Source organism: Budorcas taxicolor, chromosome 19 (genome assembly GCF_023091745.1).
Source record: "Budorcas taxicolor isolate Tak-1 chromosome 19, Takin1.1, whole genome shotgun sequence".
In the NCBI taxonomy this organism is placed as follows: Eukaryota; Metazoa; Chordata; class Mammalia; order Artiodactyla; family Bovidae; genus Budorcas; species Budorcas taxicolor.
The window spans coordinates 35996680-36017361 of NC_068928.1; the positions used below are offsets into that span (position 1 = coordinate 35996680).

General features: G+C 48.5%; 2 protein-coding genes across 2 annotated transcripts; one reads left to right on the forward strand and one right to left on the reverse strand.

Moving 5' to 3' along the window:
- The first annotated feature begins 1615 nt into the window (after positions 1-1615).
- On the forward strand, positions 1616-14483 carry LRRC59 (leucine rich repeat containing 59). The gene is made up of 7 exons (XM_052657978.1): positions 1616-1936; positions 3653-3712; positions 5662-5820; positions 6051-6155; positions 8894-8966; positions 10999-11172; positions 12562-14483. Exons 1-7 carry the CDS (start codon positions 1832-1834, stop codon positions 12804-12806), a joined length of 921 nt encoding a protein of 306 aa, XP_052513938.1. The 5' UTR covers positions 1616-1831; the 3' UTR covers positions 12807-14483.
- On the reverse strand, positions 14281-20654 carry EME1 (essential meiotic structure-specific endonuclease 1). Its single transcript, XM_052657141.1, has 9 exons — positions 20634-20654; positions 18340-19145; positions 18129-18256; positions 17250-17339; positions 17037-17158; positions 16706-16832; positions 16358-16473; positions 15199-15388; positions 14281-14933 (listed from the first exon to the last, which is right to left on the reverse strand). Exons 2-9 carry the CDS (start codon positions 19118-19120, stop codon positions 14757-14759), a joined length of 1731 nt encoding a protein of 576 aa, XP_052513101.1. The 5' UTR covers positions 19121-19145; positions 20634-20654; the 3' UTR covers positions 14281-14756.
- Between the last annotated feature and the right edge of the window lie 28 nt (positions 20655-20682).

Genomic DNA, 20682 nt, shown 5'->3' on the forward strand with positions numbered 1-20682 from the left:
CTTTTTTCCTTCTATAATAATTATTTGTGTAGGTTCCTAGAGTAGGGGTAGAGAACTAGGGTGTAGTGAAAAGAAATAGGATATGAAATAAAAAATTTGGGTCTTCCCCTCAAACATCTGTGTGACTGAGGTCAAGTTACTTCTCCCAAGTTACTTCTTCCTTCATAAAAGAGAGCTAACAATAAAATGTGTTTCAGAGTTTCCTCATGTACATTATCAAACTAAGAACGGATGCTCAAAGGCTTTAGAGACTGCCAAGTGCTAATGCATTGTTACCCAATTGCCCTTGTCTGTTTCCCAGAAGCCCAGAGCACAGGGCCTTGTTGGGGATGAGAAGAGGTGCACATAATGATTGCTAAACGAGTAGGCCTTAGCACTGACTTCATTCAGTCTTCGTAGTTCCCCTTGGAGAGAAATTTTAATATGTCCATTTCAAAGATAAGCAAACTGAGATCTACAGTGGGTAAAGTGCCTCATTCATTTATTCAACAGACCCCTGAATGAGCAATTACCTTGAATCAGATTCTGGGGAGGGATACAAAGACGAAATCCCAGCCATCCATCACAAGCCAGAGTGGAGGAAAGAGACATAAAGGAAAGTATAACACCAGGTGGATTATGAGTGATAGCTAGTATTTGTTGGGTACTTACTAAGTGCCAGACCCTGTCATATGTGCTTTGCTCCTTCCGTCCTATCAGCCAGGGACCATTATTACGCACATTTCTCATGTATCCGTAGATTAATGGTGACTGCTTAAGGACTCATAAACCTCAGGGAAGTTTCCTGAAGGACTAGGAATTAACTAGGCAGAGAAGGTGGTGGGGAAGGCAGGGCCATTTCTGGAGAGGGAAATGTGTGGAGACCATCTATTGGAAGCCTCCACAGCACCACAGGCAGGGGCCAGAGCTGGTCAGGACGCTGCAGGAGCACGCTGGACTCAATGCAGAAATGAGAGAGGCCCATATCCTACACGGAGCTATCTGAAGGGTTTTAAGCGAAGGAGAGACTTGGCTAAATTTTTAGAAAGATCATCTGGGCAGCTGGGTTGGGGGTGGATGGGAGCGAGAGAGATTCAGAGTAGTAATTCAGGCTCAAGTTGATGGTAGCCTGGACAAGGGCTTGGGGCAGTGAGGAGATGAGAGAGGCAAAGTTTTCTGGAAGATGATAGTTTGGGGATTGTTAAATAAAGGACAAAAAGTAATTTTGAAGAACACTCAGTTTCTGCTCCTAATCCAAGAGAATGGGGGAGATCTAGTGAGGTAAGTTTTGGATGGAGCCAAGGTCTTCTGGCCCCCCAGTCTGTTCGCCTCCTGACAGTACCAGCGACGACTGCCTGGGAGCGCGCCCTCCGGGCACCAGGGAACGTGGCTACTTTAACAGGCAGCGGAATTTGAAGCCTGAACCCCATTCCCCACCTCCCCCGACCCCGCTCCTCCGCCTCCCCCTCCACCGCTCCTCCCCCCGCGCTCCTCCGCGCCCCCCTCCCCCCTCGCCGCCACCGGCGCTGGCGACGACAGCGGGGCGCCATCCTGGGCGCCAGAGGGCGCTCCCTCACACGCTCAGACCCCTCTGGCCCAGCGCGTCTCAGTGGCCGCGGAAGGTGACGTGGACACGGAAGTGGTCGTCGTCGCGGTGGCACCGGTGGGAGCAGGGCGCGGGGCTTAGAGTGCGGCCAGCAGGCGGACGGGAGGCGGCCGTCTCGCACCTGCAGTGGCGGAGGGGGCAGGTGGTGTCAGTTGGGTGCGAGTCCGGTGAGCTGACGAGCGGCTTCTCAGCGCTTCCCTTGCCCGTCAGTACCCCGCAGCTGGGTCCCGTTTAGCCGGCGTCACCATGACCAAGGCCGGTAGCAAGGGCGGGAACCTCCGCGACAAGCTGGACGGCAACGAGCTGGACCTGAGCCTCAGCGACCTGAATGAGGTCCCGGTCAAGGAGCTGGTCAGTACAGTCCCGCAAGGCCCAGGCGCCCACCCGCGACTGGCGCTGACCCCTGCTGCGTAGGTCACCTCCTTTCCCATGCCTCAGTTTCCATGGCTTAGAACAGGTCGGGGGAGTGGGACTAAGTCCCCGGGGAGGCCGCGTCCGGCTCCAGTTTCTTCCTGGGATGTACACGTGTCACTTGGGCGCAATTCCAGATGGGAAGGAGCTGCTTGTCTGGCTATGGACTTTTTAAGGGTGAGGAGTGAATTTCGTCCCCCCCCCCCCTCCCATTTCTGAGGCTTTCACAGCGTTCAGCTCCGTGCACTACCCAGAGTAGGAGCTGTTGGAGCGTTTGCTGGATGTATTCGGAGAATGAATGAACAAATGAATGAATGACTCGGTCTGAGTAGGCCTCCGGGTACTCCTGGGTGTGGCCCAGAAGCTGACTTTTCTAGGAAGTCAGCAATCCCAGCTTGCGGCCCCAGCCCTGAGGCGTCCTTCCACGAAGAGAGTGAAATCTCACTGCTTGGTTGGCAAAGTTTTCCCAACTCTGAAACTGGCAGGAATATGCGCCTCTGTGGCTCACTCCTCCACCCACCTATTCACATCCCCAACTGGGAAACAAGCCTGAGGCCCCAGGGACATTACAAGATTAGTTTGTTGCCAAAGTGGAGTTGGATGGTATATCCCTGCTATGCCCACCTGGTTCCCTACCCACATCCCCCACCGTAGCCTCACTTTGGATGACCTGCACTTTCCTCACTGCCTTTAATGAATTACATTTACCTTTGGCACTTGGCCCAGTTTACCCTCCACCTTGGCTGTAATATGGAGGTTAGAATGGGGTTCCTAGTTCATATATCAACTTCACTGTGTAATAGCTGAGTGCCCTTGGCAAGCTAGTTAGCCTTTAAGCCTAGATTTCCTCGTTTATAAAATGGTGATAATTGTTCCCGTCTCATAGGATTGTTGGGAGAATTAAATAAGATTGTAATGTAAAATACAAGGGAGGTAGCAAATACTGATGCATGTGGGTATTACTGAGGTGTTCTTCCCACTGTAATATCTCAAACGTTTTAGGTGGCCAGACCTCCTTCTTGGGACTTTCTGACATTTGGAAAGTGCATGTTGGCCCCGTGTCCTTAACTGTATATTTGCCTTCTTCCCCATGTTTCAGCCTGGCCTTAGGACTGATGTCCCAAATCATTTACCCCAGGCATCTGGTTGGTGCAGCACCACCCTTCAGAGACAGAAGGGTCAGTTTTGCTGAATCTTTCCAGTCTGAACCCCATGGGAAAATAGGTGGGCTAGGAGAGCCTTCTTTTCACTCTGCATTCACTCATTCATTTAGTCACAAGGGTATGTTGAGTGCCTGGAAGGTTCTGAACTGGAGAATATGGAAATCACAAAGCTATATTAGACAGAGTCTCTTTCCTGAAACCTAATAAGGATGGTGCTAGAGAGAATATTAAAAGTGCTATGGAGAATTTCTAAGAACCTGTTTTTTTTCTTGGATGTTTCACAGCCACATCCTTTCTCTTTACATTCTTCTCTTGGTCATGGTTGACTGGCTTAGGTTTCCTTTTGTGTCTCCAGGAATATTATACTTTAGTATTTTTTTTTAACAAGGCCTTTTCTAGTTGTGGGAACTTTCTCTGGAAAATGCTTCATTAGCAGATGTCACTGAATTGTTCCATGTGTTGATCTGACATTTTTTTCTCATTCCCTTCCTAGGCTGCCCTCCCAAAGGCCACCATACTGGATCTGTCCTGCAATAAACTGACGACTCTACCGGTAAGGCTGGCAAGCAAGCATGATTTCTCCGAGAGCCCTGATGCTTCTCCTTCCTGTTTTTTGGGGGGGGGTCATGTCATAAAATATAATTTTAGGATAGGCCTGCAGGCAGGCTACCACTAAGTTGGAGTGTGTTGCAGGTAGAGTGGGGTGGTTTGACTCAGTGGGAAGGGAAGCAAAGTAGAGACCTCATTCTTTAAAAACAGTGGGAAAACCAGGCCACTGAAAACTAAAGTCAACAGGATATTGGCTGAATTGTTTATTGGGTTCATCTTTTTTTCAGCCTTATTTTATTCCTTTGAAAAACAGTTTACTTCCTTGTTGCAGCAGAGGAGGCTACAGGCTCTTTTGTAAGTTTCTTTGCATTCCAGAGAGAAAGCTTTTCGGAATGGTCTCCTTGTGCATGTTTCAATGGGGAACAGGAGAAAGTGTGTTTTTGTAGAACTATCATATCATTAGCTTCCCAATACTTGAAATACAGTTTTGTTTAGCGCATCCAGCCTAATACTTTTGACTCTCCTTGAACAACTTCTCCCAGTTCTCCTTTTGCTCCACTTGTGAATCATTCAGCCCTGCTCAGCCCCTCCTGGGTCCTGGTTGGTCTCTCCTCCATGACAGTGCTCCTTCACTGGCAGGCCTAAGTTGTCACTGTTGCCTTTTCTGCCCATTATTCTGGCTTTGTCACTGCTTGCCATACTCTTCTGGCTCTGGCTCAGGGATCAAGTCTTAGAAGTTGGCAGTTTCTTCATTGGATCATTAGTCCATTTCCATCTCAGTATTCTGCTGGGCCTCACTTATCATCTATAGCATCTTCTTGCAGCTCATCGAGATTTGTTTCCAACACTGGGAAAAAGCATCTGAGATTCCACTTCTTCCAGGAGTATTTTATATCTAGTTAAAGAAGGGAAGCAATTCCTTGCAGCCTGCTGCAACTTTGTCAGATTGTCACTTGGTACCACCAAGTGCATTTTTCAGTTTGAATTTGTTCAGTTGTCCTGTGTTCCCCTGAAGTGTAGATCTACTGGCATTTACAGGTTCCCAGAGAACACAAATCGGAGAGGGCAATGGCAACCCACTCCAGTGCTCTTGCCTGGAGAATCCCAGGGACGGGGGAGCCTGGTGGGCTGCCGTCTATGGGGTCACACAGGGTCGGACACGACTGAAGCGACTTAGCAGCAGCCGAGAACACAAATGGTGCATCGTTAACTGAGGTTGGACCGTCACTTCAGATGGGTGCCGAGCAAAGACTTAATGACAAGAGGGATGTTTTGAACTGTGCCAAAGAGCCAGGATATGAGTAGGATGGGCCCCAGCCTGTTTAGTCAATCATTCAGAGAATACTCCTTGAGCATGTGTACTCAGTAATGTGCTAGGTGCTGCAAAGAACAATGAAGAATAAAACTGGGTACACAAAGAACAGGGGCTTTCCAGATGGCACAGTGGTTTAGAATCCAGCTGCCAATGCAGGAGATGTAGGTTTGATCGCTGGGTAGGGAAGATCCCCTAGAGTAGGAAATGGCAAGCCACTCCAGGCTTCTTGCCTGGAGAATTCAATGGACAGAGGAGCTTGGAGGACTACAGTCCATGGGGTTGCGCAGAGTTGGATGCAGCTGCATGCATGCACACAAGGAGCACTGGATCTTTTTAGAAAACTGGATGGTCACACCATGTTTGGGCAACTTCTATGAAAGTTGAATACAATGTGCTGTTGACGGCAGGTCAGAGAACTGGGGGTGAAGGAACCCACACTTACTTAATGGCTACTTCCAGCTCAGCCTTTTTGCACCTGTCTCACTGCTTACCACCAGCAGTGATGCTTGCTATCTCCATTTTCATTCAAGCTGGAATAGCTGGTACAAGATAGAGTTGGGATTTGTGCATAGGTGCCTCTGAGTTGGGGGCTCCCGGACTGAGCCCAAGGCTTAGGTGTTCTTTCTTTTTTGTCCTAGTCGGATTTCTGTGGCCTCACACACCTGGTGAAGCTGGACCTGAGTAAGAACAAACTGCGGCAGCTGCCAGCGGACTTTGGCCGCCTGGTCAACCTCCAGCACCTGGACCTCCTCAACAACAGGCTGGTCACCCTGCCTGTCAGCTTTGCTCAGCTCAAGGTAACGACTCCTGAGCCCGTGTTTCATACCCAGGTGTGGCAGAGTGCTTGGGAACTGCGGGGATGTGGCTGCGAGAGAGGCCGACAGGCACACCACTCTGTTGCCACAGCCTCAGGTGGCTTTCCCTGTAAGTGGAGCACAGAGAACTTTCTTCCTGCTCATTTTGTTCTGCTTTGAGGGACTCTTCCTGTGTGCTTGGACTTACCAGCCACTCTGCCCCATCTCTTTAGAGCCTGAAGTGGCTGGACCTGAAGGATAACCCCCTGGATCCTGTCCTGGCCAAGGTGGCAGGGGACTGCTTGGATGAAAAGCAGTGTAAGCAGTGTGCCAACAAGGTAAGCAGGAGCTCCCCAGTGGTTTCTTCACACATTCCCCTGGGATCTGCCTCTTGTTTTTCTCTGCCAGGGCACCTGTAGCTGTGTTTTTTTTAAAACACAAGCATCTCTAAAACATGTCTACTATGAGTCTATCAGGCAAAGGCACCTTTGTTTCTCTGTTTACTCTGTAATCCTAGAACGGTGCTCTCTTCTGCTCTGCTGCCATGCTTCTGTTCTTAGAAACCAGGACCTGGCATGATCCAACACTGTACTGTTGATATTTGTTCATATGGAGCAAAAAGGTTAGGGACTGTGGCCTTTCTGAGTAAAGTTATTGTAGGCATTTTGATGATAAAGATGTTGTTAATATTTGTAAGTTTATAGCTGGAAACAGACACATCTTGGGCAGACTTGGCATTTGATTTCAATTGAGTCATCTGACATAGGAGAAAGGAACTAACTGGCAGCCTGGAAGGCAAACATTTCCAATAATCTTGAAGGTGCTTTACATTGCTTCTTAAGAACAGCACTGTACCCACCTCTCAACGATTCTAGCTGTAGTCATTTTTTCCCTGCAGCTTTAGAACCTTGCTGCTGCTTCAGCTGAGCACCAGATGACTTGGCTATATGTTTAGGGGGTGTTGTGAACAAAAAAGGATTTAACTTTAACTGCTAGATTAATGTAAGTGAAATGTGTGTATGATGGGTTCTCCGTATGAATCTCAGGAGTAATGGCCTTTCTTTTCTTACCATTAGCTCAGGACTTCTTAGGTAGTCTATATCACCCATTGTTACAAGAAACCAAATGCAACATCAGTGCATCCAAGAAGCCAAGGCAACAGTTTGCCCTCAATGGGGAACAGTACGAGTGATTAGTGAGGTCCTGTTCTGCAGACTGGGCTCTAAGGGCGATGTCTGTTCTGAAGACTAACAGTGGCCACCACTGACTGTTCTTTTGTCTTATGTGCTTTCCATGTTTCATCTGGTAATCCTCATAACCCTGGGAAGTAGGTATTCCTTTTGTATCTCTGACATGAGAAACTCTGAATGGGCAACATCTTAGATTTATCCATTTATTCATTCACCTAATAATGTATTAAACCAAAGAAGATGCTGATATTCTAGTTTTTTACCTACAAAAACAACTTTTATTAAAGGTCTTTAGTATTCACAGATATTCACCGACAGAGCTTCTGGGAGCACGGTGCATTGTGGATGTGGTGAGAAGCCATGTTCCTGGCCCCACTGCCCAGAGCTGTCTCCTGCCCACACCTGAAGGCACGTACAGGAGTGGTGTGGGCCAATCAGAAGGAGGTTACTTGTCTCTCCAGGAGTTAGCTTGGTCTTGCCAGCTCTGACCCTGTGGCTACATAGTAACTGATCTATTTGGTTCATAGTAAAGCACCTTTTAAACATAATTTGTTAATTTAGTAGAAATCATCAGCTGCTTAGTACCTGCTGTGGACTAGGATAGGTAGACAAAATCTACCCTCCAGAGGCTCCAGAGGAGCCTCTCCCATTTCTGAACAGTCTGTGTGGTCAGATAACTAACTCCTCATGTATTGTAGCCAAGCTAAAAGGGGCAGTTCTTAAACATTCCAGTTCCTTACTTAGCCAGCTTTTACCCAACTAAAACCAACTGCATGATTGGTACTCATAAAATTCAGAGTTCAGAGTGAGACAGGGACTTGGGCCACACCTCTCCCCATCATGCTTGACCTTCCTCCAGATCCTGTAGCTCCTTGCTGAGCAGCCATTTTTAAGTAAGTGTGACTGTTCTGGAGAGGAGTCAGACGGTGCACTGTTGGTGCTGGTCCTGGGTTACTCAGGACAGGGTTCCTGTGGCTTTAAGCCAGGTTCCTGGAGGGAGCGGCTTTTACAGGCCTGCCGTGAGCCCTTCTTAGGACAGATGTAGCCATGTCTGAAGTTTCCATGAAGAAAGATGTTTATGTTTGAATACATATCTAGTATTCAGTAGTGAATAGCCTAGTGCAAATGCTTTAGGTTTCCTTCTCTTATTAATGCAGTCAAGAAGATAAGGTAAAAAAAGCAAGTGTTTAATGAGCACATATAATGCCTTTCTCTGAGAACTCTCCTGCCTCTGTGCACTGGAAGTAAGAGGGACAAGCTCTGGCCTAGGCCTAGGAACTCAGGAGACCTGTACTCTCTGCTGGGCTACTTTCTAGCCACATGACATCAGAGCTTGGGTTTTCTTCCTTACCTTTACAGTAGGCATCCAGTCAGTTGTTTAGGCATCCAGTCAGTTGTACATCATACCTGTGCCTGTAATTAGCTAAGCTCTGTGCTTAACTGCAGAGCTAAGGACAATAGTCCATACCCATTTACAGTCTAGGACTGAGATGGGTAAGAAAACTCCCCATAAGTGGGAGGAGGGGAACCTGAGGCGGCCAAAGGAGGGGTCGGACAGGAAGATGTCTTAGTGAAAGTGCTATCTCTGCACCACACAAAAGTTGCTGGGAGAATTGCAAGAAGTGATTGTAAATGGCAGAACTTTTTACAGGTTCCAACTGGTATTGTGTTTCACAAGCTTTCTTTCGTGAGCTTGAGTGAACTGGGCTCATGTTTCTTCTCTGACTGAGGCTGGTGCAGTGAGGACACAGGGTAGGATTCACTCTGTTAGTGGCCCTGCTTCCAGGGCTCTGGTGATCTGGGCTGCTGCAGGGAGCAGTCCCTTTGAGATCCCCCGCGTGAAGACAGTTATCGGAGTGGTTCAGCGCCCTCCCCTCCCTTTGCAGGTGCTACAGCACATGAAGGCCGTGCAAGCGGAGCAGGAGCGGGAGAGGCAGCGGCGACTGGAAACAGACCGAGGTAGGTCGTCACCCCTCCTCTAGTCATCTTCCCGGTCCTCACCCAGCCAGCTGGTTCTCACGCTTAAGGAGCTAGGATCCAGGGGAGGAGCCCTGCAGGGCAGTAGGGAATAGTGTGGTGGTAGATGGCAGCATCTCTCCAGTCCCAGCTCCCCCACTGAGACCCACAGCCATATTCAAGCGCTTGTCTTTCTGTCTGCTTAGACGGTTAGTAGGTTATCTCAAATTAAGCATGGCTAAACCAGATCCCCTTTAGTACCTCCTACTGTTCCCCCATAATGGGAAACCACCATCCTCATTCAAGCCTGGAATTGGGAAAGTGTCCGTGATTGCTTTCTTCTGTTACTCCCGTGTCCAGTCTGTGAGCTGTGGAACCTCCAGTGCTAGTCAAGTCTCCTTCCGATAGACTGCCACAGTACCTCCTAGCACCATGCCCTGGCTCATACTTGTGCCCCTTCCACACAGCAGCCAGGGAGATCTTTTTAAAACATAAATCAATTCTGCTACTATTTGGCTGGACCTCTCATGGCTTCCATTTGAACTCAGAATGAAATTCAGACTCAGTAACATGGCTGAGAAGGCCTGCCATGCCCCGGCCTACTTGCTTCTCTGTCCTCATACCACGTGCCAGGGAGAGAGTACAGTTACCCTCAGCCACACAAGCCTCTGTTGTTGCAAAACACACCAAGTACAGTATCATCTTAAGGGCTTTGCTTGATTTCCTTTTCCCTCAGATCTTTATGTGGCTGTCTACTGGCTTCATATGGTCCCTATCTCTGCTCAGATGTTGCCTTAGGTTAACCATAACCCTTTCAGAGCCACTCAAGCTAGAATTGCCAACCCACCTGCCACTCTCTATCACGTCCTTGATTACTTCCTTTATGGCACACATCACTATCTTTTTTGACTGTTTGTTCACTTGTTTATTGTCTCCTTCTCTAGAAAGCAGATGACTTAGGCAGTAGAGCCTGACTTTTCTTCACTGCTGTATCCAAGCACTTAGAACAAGGCCCGGCACACAGCAGATGCTCTGTCGGTGGCTGACTTCTGAGCCCCCTTACTGGAGGACTCCCATGGTTAGAGGGACATGTGTAGTGCTGACTCTAGGCGGGCCCGAGATCAGAACCCCCGGGTTGTGACAGTCCCTTGTACATGCTGCCTGTGTTTACTGTGACTGCTGCTGCTTTTGCCTCTGGATGGCACATGTTCTCTTAAGGCTGGGCAGAGTGTGTTCTTGGCATTCTTGGTGCCCATCTGGAACTTGGAGTTTGTTTACAAAGCAGTGGGAAGCTACAGTGCTAACACTACTACCATTCAGATACATGACAGTTCAAATAGGCTTTTGAGCCCTAACAGGACATTTAACCACCATCTGTGGCATTCTGGCTTTGGAAAAATGTACTTCAGTCTTTCAGATAACTTATTTGGAAATGCATTTTTAGAAACCAGTTATTTGTAAGGTGGGTGTCGTATGTAAACATACTTGAGCTGTGGAATAAATCTGAATGTTATATAGACTCCTGAGTTGAAGTCTAGAGTACCCTCTGACAAGCTGTTAGTTTTACTTTTTCAGGAAAACATTTCCAACCTTTCTAACTCTGAACCTGAATACTCACTTTTTCATCCTGCCCTCCCATGCCACATTTCTTTCCAAAGCTTGGAAAGATGAGAGTCCCATGGAATCAACACCTCCCTTCTTTCCTCTGCTCATAGTTGAGTTGTGCAAGGCTATGAATGGCTGTGAACCACAGTTCTGAAGGAGCACCAGACTTATCACCCATACCTTTCTTATGCCCCTCTTGCTATGTCACCCTACTCTTTCTGCTGCCTGTGGCTAGGAACCCCTTAATAAGAATCCACTGGGCAAACCCTGAGAGCAGCTTATTGTATTTTAGGGAGGGCTTACTTCCCAGAGAACAGAAAGACATGTGATCCACCGCATTAGGGGAAGGGAGCTGAATCCATATTAATTACTTGGGATAGCACACTGGAGGTTTGTGAGAGAAGCCACTTTGGGGTATACTTTCTTGTAGAGGCTGAGAAGAAGTGGGAGGCCAAGCAGCGAGCTAAGGAGGCTCAAGAGCGGGAACTGCGGAAGCGGGAGAAGGCAGAAGAGAAGGAGCGCCGGAGAAAGGAGTATGACGCCCTCAAAGCAGCCAAGCGGGAGCAGGAGAAGAAACCTAAGAAGGAAACAAATCAGGCCCCGAGTAGGTTTTTCTATCAGTTGCAGGGTTCCAGGAGGGGTGTGGTGAGAGAATGGCTTAGAAATCTAGGCGTAGCTGAGTGAGCGAGCGAGCGAACAAGCTTACAGACCTTGTCAGCTACAATATACTCTAAAGTCTGGGAGTAACTTGGAGGATCCACTTACAGGGAATGGGAACCCTCCTAGTGCCCTGACTGGTTTGTTTTCCCAGTGTCACGTGTTTGGATCAGATGTGGCTGAGAACATTTCCCCAACAGGGAGTTGCACTTTTTGTAAAGGTTAGATTCTAAAATCACCCAGAAAGGTGAAGATCACTTGTGGTCACATGACTGTTAGAAGATCCTCCCATCGTCCAGCAAGTGACTGGGCTCCTGAGTGTGTGGTGCTGTCTCAGTGGTGCCAGCGTGGCCTGTGATTTTCTTTCCAAGTTGGACCAGATCACTCTTTAGTGAACACAGAATTATGTGGCCTGCATTCAGGAAGCCATGTCACGTAAAAAACACATGAGCGTTTTGCCTGAGTATGCCCTGTTGGATTTGTGTAGCAATGTGGCTCCATGTGTAAGTGAGGACTATATCTTCTGGGCCAAAAGGGGCCCCTGAGGGGAAGGCACCTGAACAGGGAAGCTCTGGGGAGGGGAGGCCTGCGCCTGTCCCTGCTTGCCCCGCACTGGCCTTGAGCAGGCCACCCAGCCTCACCGCCATTGTTCCCTCATGTAAATAAGGATCATACCTCCCTTCGGGTTGTGATAGGATTGAAAAAAACCTCTGACCGGATCATGTAGTTCTTGGCATATGGGTGTTCAGACAGGTTTTTAAAAAACTTGCCTAAAAATCTCAAAATCAACTTTTTCTCCCTAATTTTAAATATATTAATTGCAGAGAATTTCTGTATATATCAGAAAATGGCAATCAATCACCTGTAATCCCATTTCCAGCATTAATCACTGTTGCCAATATGTGTGTCAGGCTATTTTATATATTAGAAGTATTTATAGATTTTGAACCCGTTTCCCCAAATGGGCAGCACTCTATCCATGCTTGGCACCTCCTGATAAAGCCCTGCCCGTGGCCCTTGGGGCCTGGATCATTGGCATGTTCTGGAGGAGAACTTAGGACCCTGGGGACTGTATGCTACAGGAGACATCCGCATGAATGAATCCGCTTTCAGTCTACTCCCTGAGATCCAAGGGACAAAGTTCATGTTTCAATCTCTGCATAGCAAAGGTTTTAAGAGCTCAAGTCTCCTTGTAATTGTGCTCTCCTGAGGGCCTGGGGAGTTTTCATCAGAGCGGAGGGGTGTGAGTGGATGTGCACGGAGGCGGCTAGCACTGACTGGAGCGCGCCTCTCCCTAACTGCCTGAACTCTGTCTACTGTGACTCTGCCCCTCCAGAATCTAAGGCCGGCTCTCGCCCCCGTAAGCCACCACCCCGGAAACACACTCGATCCTGGGCTGTGCTGAAGCTGCTGCTGCTGCTGCTGCTGTGTGTGGCTGGTGGGCTGGTTGCTTGTCGGGTGACCGAGCTGCAGCAGCAGCCCCTCTGCACCAGTGTGAACACCATCTACGACAATGCCGTCCGGGGCCTGCGCAGCCATGACATCCTCCAGTGGGTCCTGCAGACCGATTCTCAACAGTGAGCTTGTCCTCAACACCTGCTGCCTCCCAGCCTTGGAGCTTGGATTCCTATGGAATTGGGTTCTGCTGGACACAACCTCTTTTTAGTGTCAGACCTACCTGCCATCATCAAATGGCTGTCATTTGGTACCTGAGACCTCCTCTTTGTAACACTTCTTTGTTCCTCAGTCAGGGTTCCCTGGTGGAATAAGGAGAAATAGGAGGTGTGGACAGTTACCTGCATGCTTAAAAGAATAGGCTTGGGTTAGGGAGAGAGCCTTTTCTAGTTGTTATACAAAGCTGTGTAAAGGCAAGACGCGTTTCTACTAAAGGTCAGCTGTCACTACATTTATACTTTTGTATGTCACAGACCCTTTCTTTCATTCCTCCCTGGGGAGCCAGGGCAGATCAGGAGGCAGTGTGTTATTGGGGACTAGGGGAACACCATACTTGGCAAATCTCATCTAAATTGCGGGGGAGGGGCATACCTACTTTTTAAGGATCTCAGACATTCAGATATTTTAACAGCCATACAAAATCTTGGGCTGTGACAGGACTTCCAGATTATCCAGTCCAATGTAACACTTGTAGACAGGGAGACTGAGGCTTTCCATGACTTGCCTATGGTCTTCCAGCTAGTTTGTGGGCAGAACTGGATTCCCACCCAGTATCTTTTTTTCCCCATTTTACCTTCTTTATAATGTCCTGAGTAAACAAAACTTACACAAGAATTGGGTGTCTCTTGGCTGGAGTATAGAATCTCTCATGGGAAACAGATTTATGACCTATAAATAGAAATCTCATAGCCACAAGGGTCTTGGGCAGCTTCTGCAGAGTCCTGCCACAACTTATGTGGCTTCTATAAAATGGGCACAGTCCAGGCTCCTGGCATCAGTTTGACAGCATTAATCACTTGATTGCCAATAAACAAGAAGCTGGATCCTTGCAAAGCCACATTGTCTGTGACAGCTCTATTACATAATTGGTGTGACTCAATACCACATAGGCAACCTGAAAACTAAGCTTCACAGGAGACTTGATGTTTAGCATTGATCCTAGACATCATGGAGTTTAAAAGTGGCACATTAACCACTAGCATGAGCAAGGCAGCACTGTCCACTCCCTTTATCTGCCAGAGTCAGCATTTTCTTGCTCTGTGGCCTCCTTCACCTCTTTTCACTACATCAGAAATGGCCGTCATGGTGCTCATTCACAGAATACTCGTGATTGAAAGCTCCCTGCCTTTCCCCAGGGAGATTGAGAACCTGGCATGTTCAGAGACAGCGGGGTCCAGCTTGTCAGCACTAGTGGCCCATGGATAGCACTGACGCTTGTGACTGTCCCGATAATGGAAGAAAAGACGTATTCTTTTCTCCCTCAGGGAGAACTGCTGCGTAGGCCCACAGCTTACTCAGAATCACTATACATTCCTTTATTTTTCCTCTAAGCTCCAGAGCCAATGGTACAAATGCTTTATTAAAATTAAACACAGGACATAAGATGAGATTAAGAGAATACAGAAGTTGGCACAGTGACTGGATCCCCGTTCCTTGGCTGGGTGAGGGAGCTCCGGTGGGTCGGGGGAAGGCAAGAGCACGTCCAGCCTCGTGAGGCCACCAGCTGAGGGCAGTTCACTTGTGGCCTGGAGATTTGATGCTGGGGTACTTTTGGATTTCTACAATTATTAAATACATGTCTGAGTGGTCTGTCTTTGTTCCTTTGTATTTTTGAGGGCTGCCTGGGGCAAGGGCAGGGGCAGTTCATACATGGCAGTTGACTTGCTAGGAGAGGAAGGCATCTCGGCCTCCACCCCAGGTGGGCAGGTAGAGACACTATCACAAATAGCAACACCAAGGAAAGCCTGCTGTGGGCAGGACCCAGGCTTGTGGTGCAGGAGGTGCTCCTCATTCCTACACTGTAGTCATGCTGCAGCGGTGGAAACCAGCTTTTCATCCTTATCCTGAGGGCTGGCTTCAGTCTGCACTGTCTAAGGAGAGATCTGGCTGCAAAGCTGTCATCTGAAGGTAGATACGCCTGGACAGCTCTGGTCCAACACGGCGCGAGGTGGCTGTCACGCCTTCCCCACGGCGCACCTTTAAGTCTGCGAGCAAATTCTGGCGTTCTTGCTCAGAAAAACACTGCTTATAAGCCTGAAAGTAGTAAATGAGCTGTTAATACCACACCACCCACAGCCATTCTTCGTCTACGAACAGAGGATAGGAAGCTTGTGTTGATGAGAATGAGATGAGAATGAGATGAGAATCTGTCCTTCCTCCCTGATCAGTGTTGACTCTGATCTCAGACCCGCACTGTGGACTTACAAGGCACTCCTGGGCCCTCACCAGTGCTGTCCATGGAAACTGGGAGTCCACCAAGGCCACAGCACACTGGGCAGTGACCCCTGGAAGAGCATACCTGGATCAGGATCTGTGGGGAGGGATAGGCGTCCACAATGGCACTGGCCATCTCCAGGCTGACCCGGTTCAGCTGCTGAATCTGTCTCCTCCAGACCAGTGCAAGCCCCCTGCCAGAGCAGTCCACCTTGGCCCCTCCAGCCCAGTCACTCTCCAGGCAGAAGGAGAAACTAGTTTGATCTCGGAGCTTCCTGCAAACGGTGCAGTTGCGGAGCTAAAAGTCATATATTTGTCTGCTGCACTTGTCCCTTTAACTAGGAACTTAAAAACCTTCCTCTGACCTTGGAAGAGGTGTGTACAGTGTTCCACCCAGGCAATGCTAGTTGCTTAAAAACTAACTAGATTCCCTTAAAAACAACATTTACTCCTTTTCATTAAAAGAGAAGTTACCAGATTCTTGCTTACACTGAGACTGGGCTCTCTTTGGGGAGGCAGTGTGCACAGGCGTAGGCACAGGGGACTGGGTGTCAGGCAATTTAGAGTCTAGCTCTGGTTCTAATTTGCTCGGAACTTTGACAAGTCAGTCTCTTCAGGCCTCAGTTCCCTCAGGTATAAAATGAAGGACTCGACTGTCTCTCAGGTCTCATTAACTTTAAGTCCTAACGATGAACAGCCCTTGAGCTAAGTAGGCTAAAAAATTGTTTTGCAAAAGCATGTTTCATTGTGACCTGATCTGCAATGAATCCTGGTAACTTGGCCCACTGATAACCCCGTACGAATCTGCAGAACATAAACTTACACCTAAGCTAAAGTGTTAGTCGTTCAGTTGTGTTGGACTCTTTTGCAACCCCATGAACTGTACCTCTGTCCATGGAATTCTCCAGGCAAGAATACTGGAGTGGATTGCCATTCCCTTCTCCAGGGGATCTTCCTGACCCAGGCAGTGAACCCAGGTCTCCCACGCTACAGGCAGATTCTTTACCATCTAAGCCACCAGGCAATCGCTACACATATAAGCTAAAGGAGAACATTTTAAAGGGACCGTGCTTGAAGGCTCCTTCCAAGAATCCCCAGGGTTAAGTCAGCTGCTTCTGCCTCAAGCTTGAGCAACAACAGACTAGCAGCAGAGTTAGGGGAAGGAGACCTCTTCTCTGGGTACCAGAATCATTGTAAAGGACAAGGCCCAGCCACTGAGCCAGGGCTCGACGGGGGGCACTCACTTGAAGGGCGCTTCAGCCACGGCCTTTGTGAACGCGCATGCCAAGTCGGCCAGCTCTTTCCAGCTCTGCACAATTTGAGCCTGGGCTTCTGTGTGCAGCTGCAGATCTACCAGTGCCTGGAAACCCCAAAGCAGGATGGACTGGAAGAGCATGGAGAGACCAGTCTGAAACTATTCTCCTCTCACTGTTCACTGAAGCTACACCCCAATCCCTTGGCTCCCTGTTTGGCCCTTCTTTCCTACCTAGTGCCAGGGCAGAAAGTGGTGTCCAGCAGGCATTTTACTCTTTAGCAACACAGGTTAGATGAGAGTGGGCGCCCACGCTGACTCAGGCAACAGAAGTTCTTACCTCTTCCACATCTACCCTGGTCGCCATGGCCACTGTGCTGGCCTCTGGTTGTTTCTGCTGCTGCTTCTTCTCCTTGGCCTGTTCTCTATTTGCCACTCTCTGTTTCCTTCTTAGAGGATTCGGAGCACTGGAGCAGGGGAGGAAATCAAGAGTGTAGCAGCTCCAGGCTGAGCTCAGGCAGAAGAGGTGTGAGAAGGCTGGACCAGAGAGTCATAAAGGGCTAGGAGGGATGCTGTTTTGCAGAGGGACCCAGATCTGGGATGAATACATCCACCCCTGCTGGCCCAAGAGCTGCCCCTTTTAATACTAAGTCTTGAGGACAAATCCAAACCTGAAGTGCTTCTCTGGATCCACAATCACCAGGGACAGATCTTTCCCAGCTGTCCTCGCTGTGATGTCAGTCACGAAGCTCCGAAGTGTTTCCTTCCCTTCCTCAGTGCTGCCCAGACTTCCCTGCATGGAGGGGCAGAAAGGGCATGAATGTCTGCTCCCTAGAGCCAGCCCTCTGGCTGGCCTCAGCACCCACCCCTCTGGCTGTACCCACCTGCTTGAAGTGGTAGATCATGGACATAAACACCTCTGCCAGGAGCAGCACCAGAACCATGGGCTCTTCCACCCAGCCCTCCTCGCCACCCTGTTAAAGGAAACAGACCCCCGCAAAGGGAGGCAGGTCAGCAGGTGCTCAGCACCTGAGAGAAACCCAGGCCTTCTGGGTGAATGACTTCATCCCCATTGGCCTAGTCCATTTTGCAGTATCCTTTTTCTTCTGGAATGAAATCATGGTGGCAAGAAATAGTAACTCATGATTCTGTCCCTCCCAGTTCTCAATTGTTCAACCTTGGTATACTGCACTTTAGTAGTGAATATGAAAGGTTAGTTGAAATAGGCTGAGAAGTAACTGCCAATATTCTACGCATTTGGAATTGGGGAATGGAGGGTAGGAAACTCTTCTGAAGAATCTGGAACTAATATGTAATCTGGGCTTTGAGGGTAAATGCGAAGTATGAGCTGAGCGGCTCTTGGAAAGGAATAGGTTTTGTGTGACAAAGATAAGAATCACCAAGGAAACTTCGGTCTGTGAGAGCACTTCTCTTTAACCACACTAAGGCATAATCAAACAAAGCCAAGGTCACGTAACAGTCCACAATCCTACAGTGCAGCATTAACCAATCTGAAATGGCAGCACTACCCCAGATGGAGAAACTGAGTAAAGGCTGTTGTTATACAAGGGATGGAGCTGTCCCTTGTCGTTTCCTTGCACCCTGCCCACACCTTGAAAAACAGCCCTTTATTAAACCCTCAAGTTTATACTGAGTGTGCCATCTGCTTTCCAGGTGGGGCCTTGACTGAGATATAGCCTTTAGGATAAAAGCATACTTATCTTGTAAAACTTAAGGAGAGACAGCAGTCAGAAAACCCCTACCTCAGAGGGCCCAGCCCTTCTCCTCCACGTGAGGCTGCAAGGCACAGCCTGCGCCTCTATCACACAGCAACAATCCATGGACTGCAGGGCTCCAAGGAGCTGACCCCCACCTCCCATCTGTAAGAGTGCTGCAACAGATGGGAAAGGGACTGTCAGCGGGACCCAGAAAGCAGTTTACCCAGTAGGAGAGAAAGAAAGATGTCGGTAGGACCTGGATCCAGCAGCACAACGATGTGCTTTAAGCACTCCTCTGGCCGCTGAGCTTTCAGCCTGTTAACCAGGGCTGTCTTCTTCCTTTCCTGTTGCCTCTGGGTGCTCTCCTTCTGGCTTGCTCGTCCCCACTGCTGGTATCCCTGTGTGCTGCTCTTTTGGACCTTCTGACTATACTTGCGTCTCTTCTGAGGCAGGGGCACCTCAGCATTTGTTTTGGTTATTGTCAAGCTGTTGCTCTGGACGGTGCAGGTAGTTTGGTAGGCTGGCAGCTGATGGCATGGATTGTCTACCACAGGGTCCTTGTTACTTGATGCATGCCTCTCTGAGGCACCACAGAGGGGAATATCACGGATCTTTGTAAATGGCTGTTTTTGCCAGTCATATGATACTCTTTCATTATTTTGATGATCCAAAACCCTTTCAAATGGGGAGCTGGATTTTTCAGGGCTCAGCTGTTTGTGAGTCAAAAACTTACATATAAGCCTCTCAGCCAGGGGCATAAATTCCTCCTCATTCTCACTTCCACTGCTTAGCACACTGACTGGCTCTGTTTGTATGACAGTTTCAGCGGCCTCTGGAACGAGTGGTGGATCTTTCAATTTTGGTGACGGACAGGAGGCCTCAGAATCTGAGATGTCAACCACTACAATCTTCTCATCCTCCTGAGGCTGCCTCCTCTTTACTGAAGATGGTTTATTCTTCAGAAAGGCAAATGTTGGCAGCTCCTCAGAGTCACTCTCACTGGAATCCAGTGAGAATGATGACTTCTTTACAGCCATCAGTATGTGCAATCAGGTTAATTCCCTGCAATGAAAAGAGAGATGAGACACAGGCTGTAGCACTGAATTCAGTCCAGTTGTTGTGCTCTATGGCCAAGCTTTATGGAGATAAATGATATACAGAGAAATGAAGAAACAGAGAAATAGGACATGGTCCAATACGATGAATCTGGAACTCAGAACAGCTATGTCTGTAGTCTAACAGGAACCCTCCTCACATCCCTGTGAGGTATAAACAAAGTGGAGGTTACTATTAAAAAATGTTAATGAGGTAGGAACAAGACCCAATACTATCTCTTTACTGATCTCTGCATGTAAGATGGAGATTTCAAGAGTCATTCTTTTTTTTAACTGAGATATCACTCACATACCATAAAATTCTGTCTTTTTAAAATATACACAATTCAGCAGTTTTCAGTATATTTGCAAGATTGTATCACCATCACTATCTAATTCCAGAACACTTTCATCATCTCAAAAAGAAATCCCATAGCCATCAGGCAGTCAGTCCATTTCCCCTTCGCTGGAGTCCCTGGCAACCATAAACCTACTCCTGTCTCTACAAATCTACTAGGTATTCTAGATAGTTCACAGAAATGGAGTCCTAAGTATGTGAACTCCGGTGACTTAGCATGTTTTCGAGGTTCACTCATGTTGTAGCATGTGTCAGGATTTCATTGCTTTTTATAGCTGAGTAACACTTCACTCCATTTATGTGCCACATTTTGTCTATCCATTCACCTGGTGGACATTCTGTTTGATTCCATTTTTGACCATTACGAATGCTTCCATGAACATTCACCTCCTAGTTTTTGTGGGGATGCTTTCAGTTCTCTTACAGAAATATCTAGGGTCGCCATTGATGGGTGGTGCGCAAGACAATCTGAACATACTAACACTGCAGGATGAGCCATGTAACCTGTCCGGGCCATGCTTTTTCAGTAAAACAGGGATAGTCACATTACCTACTTTACAACGATGTGAGAAGGTAAAAAAAATTTTTTTTAGTAATTCATCTATAGACCTTAGTACTGTATCTGGCACGCAGGAAGTGCTCTATAAAGCTGAACGACTAGGGAGGGACCTCCCTATCCCCGCTCAGGCCTTGGTTAAAGTGTTAGTCACTCAGTCAGTCGTTTCTGACTCTTTGCGACCCCATGAACTGTGCAGCCTGCTAGGCTCCTCTGTCCATGGAATTCTCCAGGCAAGAATACTAGAGTAGGTGCCATTCCCTTCTCCAGGGGCTCTTCCGAACCCAGGGATCGAGCTCGGTTCTCCTCCATTACGGGCAGTTTCTTTACCGTCTGAGGCGTCAACCTCGGTAACTCTGGCAAAATGCGGGTATCGGATAAGCAACGCCCTGCTGAGCTCGCTCCGCGTCTCTCCCGCAGGCACACGGCGGACAGGTCGTCCACACGCGGCGGCAAAGGCCGCGGCCACCAAGCCCCAGCAGACCCTGGCTCAGGAAGTAGGCCCTGCGCCGCCGCCCCACCAGCAGCCCAGCAGCTCTCACCAGCAACTTGTCGCGCCACTCTTTCGTCTGCCACGCAGGACCCGGAAAT